Source organism: Pteronotus mesoamericanus, unplaced genomic scaffold (genome assembly GCF_021234165.1).
Source record: "Pteronotus mesoamericanus isolate MK-2021 breed Mesoamerican mustached bat unplaced genomic scaffold, CSHL_Meso_final contig_56, whole genome shotgun sequence".
NCBI classification, from domain to species: domain Eukaryota; kingdom Metazoa; phylum Chordata; class Mammalia; order Chiroptera; family Mormoopidae; genus Pteronotus; species Pteronotus mesoamericanus.
This window is the reverse complement of record NW_026555201.1, coordinates 25,107-32,351: the sequence shown is the minus strand read 5'-3', so window position 1 is coordinate 32,351 and position 7,245 is coordinate 25,107. Positions and strand designations below refer to the sequence as shown.

Sequence of the window (7,245 nt, the reverse complement as noted above, 5' to 3'; positions counted from 1 at the left end):
ACTTTCCACTGCCCGGGTTTCAACATCGGTGAGGGTGCCTGCCATTTCTTGTCCGACCAGGAGGTTAAAAAAAAACCCCACAAAAAACCTACTCTAGCTTCAAGCCCTGGAGGCGCCCCGCCTGCGGCGGCCTCCAGGAGGCGGGCACAGCAGCTAGGAGGCGTTTCGCGGCCCACCAATGGCTGGGGGCGAGCAGAGGAATGCAAACGATCCTTTAATCCCGACCTAACGTCACAGCGCTGGCCCCGCCCCTTTGCCAGCAGTCTCTGGGCGGCGGACCGGTCCATCTTGGGCACGTCAAACGGTAAGGGGTTTGGGGCTGGGAGAGGGATAAGGAGGGGAAGGGCTGGTGACCCAGGTGACAGCGGGGTCCTTGGCACCCAGGGAGTTTTCAAACCCCGAGGACAACAAAAAGCAGTATCCGCCTCCACTCCCGCTGTTCAGGTGCCTCTTCTGGGGCGCGGGGTGTTGCTACAAGAAACTTGTGCCAGCTCTGGGTAGTGGCATGGGACCTGGTGCTTGTGCCCTGGTGCTGGACATATCCTCCTACCTAAAGTGCCCCTGAGGAGTGGCATCTGTTATGCAGCAGAAGGCTACCTCTTCCAAAACCTGGGACATTGAACTGAGTTCACCTGCAGGTTAGCCCTACCTGCACCGCTGGTTCATGTCTGGTTCAAGTGGGCTACTGGGATTGAGGGACTGTGGGAGGGGGGCGGGAGAGGCCCATAGCCCAGGAGTAAAATACAGATTCTGCTCCTACTCCTACTCCTTTCTCCCTCGCAGTTTCTCTGCCTGCCCCCTTCTCTAGCATCTCATCGGCAATTCGGACTTTTCCTACCCCCACCCACTTGGGCCTCTTGGGGTAAATGATCTGCTCTGTGCTGTGAGGAAGAAACTGCAGGGCAGAGAGCAGGAAAATTACTTTGTTCCTTCTGCCCTGCCAGCCTGGCCTTTAACTCCTCAATTTGCTGAGCTCCTTGGATGACATAGACAAGGTAGAAGTGGGGTTGGGGATCCAGGGTTTTTTTTTAGTGTGGGTGGAGAGAGGAGGAGACTGAAAGGCTTTCAAAGATAAAGTTATTACTTGTTGACTGGTCACAGTGCTGTGCCATGTAAATCTCATTTCATAGATGAGGAAGCAAGTTCAGAGAGGCTTCATTATGTTGCCCAGAGAATAGGGATGATTAATGGCAGGGCCAGTTTCACAAACCCAAAAGCAGTTTGTTTGTTTTTAAGATTTTATTTATTTTTAGAGAGAGAGGAAGGGAGGGAGAGAGAGAGGGAGAGAAACGTGAATGTGTGGTTGCCTTTCACATACCCCCCTACTGGGGACCTGACCTGCAACCTAGGGATGTACCCTGACTGGGAATCGAACCTGTGACCCTTTGGTTGGCCGGCACTCTATCCATTGAGCCACACCATCCAGGTCACACACCCAAAGCAGTTTGACTCCAGAACCTAAACTCCTTCACCCCATTAGTCTGCCATCACCTTTTTCACCTTTTTGTCTGTGTTTAAACATCAGTTTGCCCTTCAGTTGTCTTCTGATTTCAGAAATAAATTCTGTCATTTTAGACCCAAGAGTAGAGTAGAGAAAGGGAGATAGGTGATTCTAGAAGACTTCTATTTCTCCCCTCACTCTCCCCACCCCATTCTCTTTCATTTTGTCAGTACAGTCTATCTCTGAAGTGTTCCAGTTTTTCTCTAAGGGCTCATTTGGACCCCCATTCCTAACCTTTGTCCTCATTACCACAGAAAATCTCCATTTGACCTCTTCTGTGTCTTCCCCTGGCCTCTGCCTTCACACTGCCTTAATATCATCCCCTCCCAGGAATTCCTATCTTGATCCCAGAATCTTCCTCCTACTGGTCTGCCACAATGCTGCTGCTGCACAGAGCTGTGGTCCTGGGCCTCAGACAGGCCTGCAGGTAGGCCACCCCCTCCTAATCTCCTAGCCCATATCTCCCACTCCCAGTATCTTTATAATATCTTATCTGCCTGATAAGGTAGTTGAGATGTTGGCCAGGAAAGAAAGAACAGGCTAGATCCCACTTGTCCCACCCATCCGTGAAGAAACTTAAGTTCCAGCTGAATGAACCAATGGCCACCCAGGGAGAGGTAAACCCAGGCCTTCACTGCTGAGACAAGCGCTACTAAAAAGAACTCTTTCTCTTCCAGACTCAAGTGTACCCACTCAAGGCTCTGCATTCAGGCCTGCTCTACAAATGATTCATTTCAGCCCCAGTGCCCCAGCCTTGCCTTCTCTAGAGATAACTCCAGCAGCAGATGGAGAGTCATGGGAACCCTGCTAGGCCTCGGGGCAGTGTTGGCCTATCATGACCACCGATGCAGGGTAAGTGGGAAAGGAAGAGACTTCACTGTCAGAACAAAGGTATCCTAGTGAGCTCCCCAGGCAAACCAGGCTTCATGCACAGTAGAGATGAAATATGCTACCTCCATTTCCCAGTGGCCATGACTTTGGACACTGTCTCAGGGTAAACTGCAGTGATTTCTTCTTAATATTCTGTTCCCTTTTGCCTCACCCCTTCCCTGCCTGCAGGCTGCTCAGGAGTCACCTCGCATATACACGCGGGAGGAAGTAAAATCCCACAGCAGCCCTGAGACTAGGATCTGGGTGACTCTGGGATCTGAGGTTTTTGATGTCACAGAATTTGTGGACCTACACCCAGGGGGGCCATCAAAGCTGATGCTGGCAGCCGGGGGTCCTCTAGAGCCCTTCTGGTCCCTCTACGCTGTTCACAACCAGCCCCACATACGTGAGATACTAGCTCAGTACAAGATCGGGGAGCTGAGCCCTGAAGACAAGGTGCCCTCCACCTTGAAGACCTCCGACCCTTACGCTGATGATCCTATACGTCACCCAGCTCTGAAGGTAAACAGCCAGCGTCCCTTTAATGCAGAGCCTCCCCCTGAGCTGCTAACAGAAAACTACATCACACCCAACCCTATCTTCTTCACCCGAAACCATCTGCCTGTACCTAACCTGGACCCAGACACCTATCGCCTGCATATTGTAGGACCACCTGGGGGTCAGTCACTGTCCCTGTCCCTGGAGGACTTGTATCAGTTCCCCAAGCACGAGATCACGGCCACTCTACAGTGTGCTGGCAACCGGCGCTCTGAGATGAATCAGATAAAACAAGTAAGAGGTCTGGAATGGAGTACAGGGGCCATTAGCACTGCACGCTGGGCTGGGGCACGACTATGCGATGTGTTAGCCAAGGCTGGTCACCAACTCTGCGATACTGAGGCCCATGTCTGCTTTGAGGGACTAGACTCAGACCCCACAGGAACTGCCTATGGAGCATCCATCCCTCTGGCTCGGGCCATGGACCCTGAAGCTGAGGTTCTGTTGGCATATGAGATGAATGGGCAGCCTCTGCCTCGTGACCACGGCTTTCCTGTGCGGGTTGTGGTTCCTGGTGTGGTGGGTGCCCGCCATGTCAAATGGCTGGGCAAAGTGAGTGTAGGACCAGAAGAAAGTTACAGCCACTGGCAGCGGCGAGATTACAAAGGCTTCTCTCCATCTGTGGACTGGGACTCTGTAGATTTTGACTCAGCTCCATCTATTCAGGAACTTCCTGTCCAGTCAGCCATCACAGAACCCAAGGATGGGGAGATCGTGGCGTCAGGAGATGTGACTGTCAAAGGCTATGCATGGAGTGGTGGTGGAAGGGCTGTGATCAGGGTGGATGTGTCCCTGGATGGGGGCCTAACCTGGCAGGTGGCTGAGCTGGATGGGGAGAAACAGTGCCCCCAAAAGGCCTGGGCCTGGCGGCTATGGCAGCTTCAAGCCACTGTGCCACCCGGGAAAAAGGAATTGAACATTGTATGTAAGGCTGTAGATGACAGCTACAATGTGCAGCCAGACACCGTGGCCCCAATCTGGAACCTGCGAGGTGTGCTCAGTAACGCCTGGCACCGTGTCCATGTCCATGTCGCCCCATAAGAAAGTGAAATGGAACCATCTAGTCCCCAGAACCACCTTCTCAGCGCCTTTCCACACCCTTTAGCCTCATTTCCACAGGAAAACCTTTCCCATCTCTCCACTCCTTGGATCAGAAACTTGTACTATGCCTTCCTAAGCCACACGTACGTACACAGTGCACATTTCCACCCAGGCAAAACCCTCCTTTGATACTGTCATATATTTCTGGCCACTGAACCTTAGCCAGGAGGTGAGAGCTGTTGGGAGAAAGTGGGCTAGAAGTGGGAAAAGTATTTCTGGATACAAGCACTATTTTTCTCTTCCTACTCCACCTCCTCTTCTAATGTTTATCACCACTGAGGCCTTATTTTGCTTTTCTTCTTGGATTCTTCAGAGAATGTAGATTTATGTAGGAAAAGTAAGTATGTGACTTTTCTACTGCCTCTCTGGGTTGCCAGGGGTATGAGTAGTGCAATTCTCTTCCTTTATAGTTACATTTTTATAAATATATCAATAAAGCATCTGTTTAAAACTACAACACTGAAACAAAAAAGATAATTTTGGGGAACTCAAGACAGGAGTGAGCATGCAGCAGGAGGGAGGTGCACTGGTACTGGGATGTGCAGTGAGAGATAATCCCAAACAAAAGCTGGAGGAAATGGAGAAAGGAAACAGGTGCAGGGGTCAAGAAGTGGGGCTTCCTTCTCTGAAGTTTGTCAACATCTGTTATGTAGGTGACTGACGTCAAGAGATCCCCCCCAGAGCAAAAAAGTATCTGCCACTTTAAACCCCTCCCCCTCACAAGTCCTACGCACTTGACAGGAAAGGCAAAGAATGGTTAAGAGGTTAAAGTTAATATTGTCTTGAGGTTCAAGGGCAAAATATGGCCTTAGGGGCAGATGTGCCAGGACACGTGAGGTGCCCAGAGGGTGCCCAGTTTGCAAATTAGATGCAAATGAAGGGGCAGTCAAGAGTTATCCTCTGCCTGAGACCGCGCCTTTCGGACTTGAATCTTTCGGCGCTCAGCTACTCTCCCCTAGCTCCTCCTTTCCCCAGCAATTTCCCTGGCTTGGGGCGCTCGATATTCGGCCAAGCCGCCTGTCGCCTTGTAGTGGGACCGGAAGTTGTTCGGGGGAGGGGAGAAGACTGTGATGGGGGGGGCTTATGGGGGGGGCCGTCCCTCTTCAGGTGAAGCCGCTGATGGAGATGGAGCCGCCACCGCCGCTGAGCGCCTGGGTCCCGGCTCCGGCCCGGTTGCCACCGCCTCAGTGACCCCTCACTTCCCCCGCACTGGACGGCCCGGGCCAGAGTGGGGGACCCCCGCCGCCCCGCCTCCCTCTCCCCCAATACCGTCCCTTCTCTCTCTCATCCCCACCCCCCAGCCTGCGCGCGCGCGGAGCTGCCTCAGGTGAGTGAGAGGCGGGGCTTGGGCGAAGCGCGGGGGGCGGGGCCTAGGCCGACGGGGGGCGGGGCCTGAGGGGCTTGGGCTTGAAGCGAGGGGAGTCTTGGACGCCGGGCTCTCGGCGAGAGGGTTGGCGGGTGGGTTACGGCCTTAGGGGAGGAGGCTGGACCTGCAGAGTTTGGCGCGAGGCCCCAGGGTTGAGGGAGAGGTACCTTGGACCTAGGAAGACGAGTTAACACGGAGGACGTGTAAAGGCTGGCGTTCGGGAGGTTCTTTGGTAGGGTACGGCTGGGGTAGAACAGAGAACCACAGCGGGGAAAGGAGAAGCCGAGAGGGTACCTGGGAGGAAAAGCCAGGGACCCTAGGGTTTCGTCGAGAAGGTTGGAGGGAAAGACAGGCCTAGGTGGGAAAGATCTTTACAATGAGCAAAGTGGGAGAAACGTGGTAGAGAAGAAACTTTAGGTGGAGTAAGAAGTGCTGTCTGGGGTACTGTGTAGGGTGAGAAGTCTAGGGAATCTGAGAAACAAGGCTATGAAGGAAGAGATTCACTGCATTATGAACCCACAGAAAGAAATGGAAGAGAAAAATCCCGGGGGCAAATCTTGGCGGTCGAAGTAGAGAGGAGCAACAGACTTAAGAAGCAGGTCTAAACTAAAACAGCCCTCCAAGCACCTCCTCACACGGCCCCATTCTTTTTTCTTCCCCCTTGTCTGCTAGAGTTGTAAACTCACTTTTTAAATGTTTGTTTGTTTGTTTTATTGTCACTGGTCCTGTCTGGGAATAATGGAATGTTTAATGCTACACGGACCTCTAGATATGAGATGTTTAGGAAATAAGGTACACTACCCCCCCCCGCCCCCCGTCCACGGTCAAGAATTTACTAGCTCGGCTTCCCGGAAGATTTGCTGCATTACCAACCAATATGTCAGGCAAGCTTTGCATACCTTCTTTTACCTCAGTCCCTTCTCTCATAAGAAAACTCTACTGTTGTGGCTCTTATTGACTCCCATTTTACTGTTTGATAGCTCCAGCTATGCCCTAGTCTCCCCAGCTTGAGCCCTCAAAGCATCAGTGGTAAGCTTGATGTTCCTGACTCATGTCAGCTCTAGGTTTTACATGATTGTGGCCAAGCTGAAGACAGTTGAGGCCTGGCTATCTCACATTACTGCTCCTTGTTCACATAGCCTGGGTAAAGTTCATATGTTTATGTCCTTAGGAAATATTATAAACAGGTGTCCGACTACCTAGAATATTTCCAATTAGTATCATTCAGATCCTGAGGACAAGACCAGATAAAAGGCCAAATCATACAATCTGAAAGTGTAGCATCTTATTTGGTAGAGGTACGTTAAATGCCTGGCCCGGAATCCCTCATCCCCTCATGGGTCTGCTAGTAGGTCAGTGAACCTTGCTTTGTGATATATGGGGAACTTCAGCCTTCCCAACTAGGAGCCTAAAACCAGAGAATCCAGACAGCTCCCTGGGTCATGAGAACAGTCAGAAGAGTGGCTCCTGAGATAAAAATAGTCTTAAAAGAAGAAAATAGCGCTGGCTGGTGTGGCTCAGTGGATTGAGCACTGGCCTGCGAAGCAAAGGGTCACTGGTTCGATTCCCAGTCAGGGCACATGCCTGGGTTGCGGGCCAGGTCCCCAGTAGGGGGCACACAAGAGGCAACCACATGTTGGTGTTTCTCTCCCTCTCTTTCTCCTCCCTTCCTCTCTGTGTAAAAATAAATAAATAAAATCTTTTTTTAAAAAAAAGAAAAAGAAGAAGAAAATAGCTTTATCTTTGGAAAGCAGGAGAGGTTTCACTGGAGCTTCTCTAGTAGGCCCCAGCGTGGTGGGGGCTGCCTTCACTTTAGCAGTTTCAGAATTGTATCTTGTCCTAGTCAATA

At 51.7% G+C, this 7,245-nt stretch overlaps 1 protein-coding gene across 2 annotated transcripts; it reads left to right on the top strand.

Annotated features, from left to right (window-relative positions):
* Window positions 1–247: 247 nt before the first annotated feature.
* LOC129075759 (sulfite oxidase, mitochondrial) lies at window positions 248–4,627 on the top strand. Of its 2 annotated transcripts, XM_054579864.1 has the most exons (4): window positions 248–304; window positions 1,832–1,928; window positions 2,179–2,353; window positions 2,561–4,627. In XM_054579864.1, the coding sequence occupies exons 2-4, from the start codon at window positions 1,879–1,881 to the stop codon at window positions 3,968–3,970; spliced, it is 1,635 nt and encodes a 544-aa protein (XP_054435839.1). In that variant the 5' UTR covers window positions 248–304; window positions 1,832–1,878; the 3' UTR covers window positions 3,971–4,627. The 2 variants fall into 2 exon arrangements, with proteins under 2 accessions (XP_054435839.1, XP_054435840.1); XM_054579865.1 differs by lacking the exon at window positions 1,832–1,928 and having other exon boundaries at window positions 264–304.
* Window positions 4,628–7,245: the final 2,618 nt, after the last annotated feature.

Excerpts from the sequence above, each read along its gene's own strand:
- LOC129075759 (XM_054579864.1), top strand. The coding sequence starts at position 1,879 with ATGCTGCTGCTGCACAGAGCTGTGGTCCTGGGCCTCAGACAGGCCTGC. Across the intron at positions 1,929-2,178 it reads GGCCTCAGACAGGCCTGCAG|ACTCAAGTGTACCCACTCAA; the intron begins GTAGGCCACCCC and ends TTTCTCTTCCAG. Across the intron at positions 2,354-2,560 it reads ATCATGACCACCGATGCAGG|GCTGCTCAGGAGTCACCTCG; the intron begins GTAAGTGGGAAA and ends CCCTGCCTGCAG.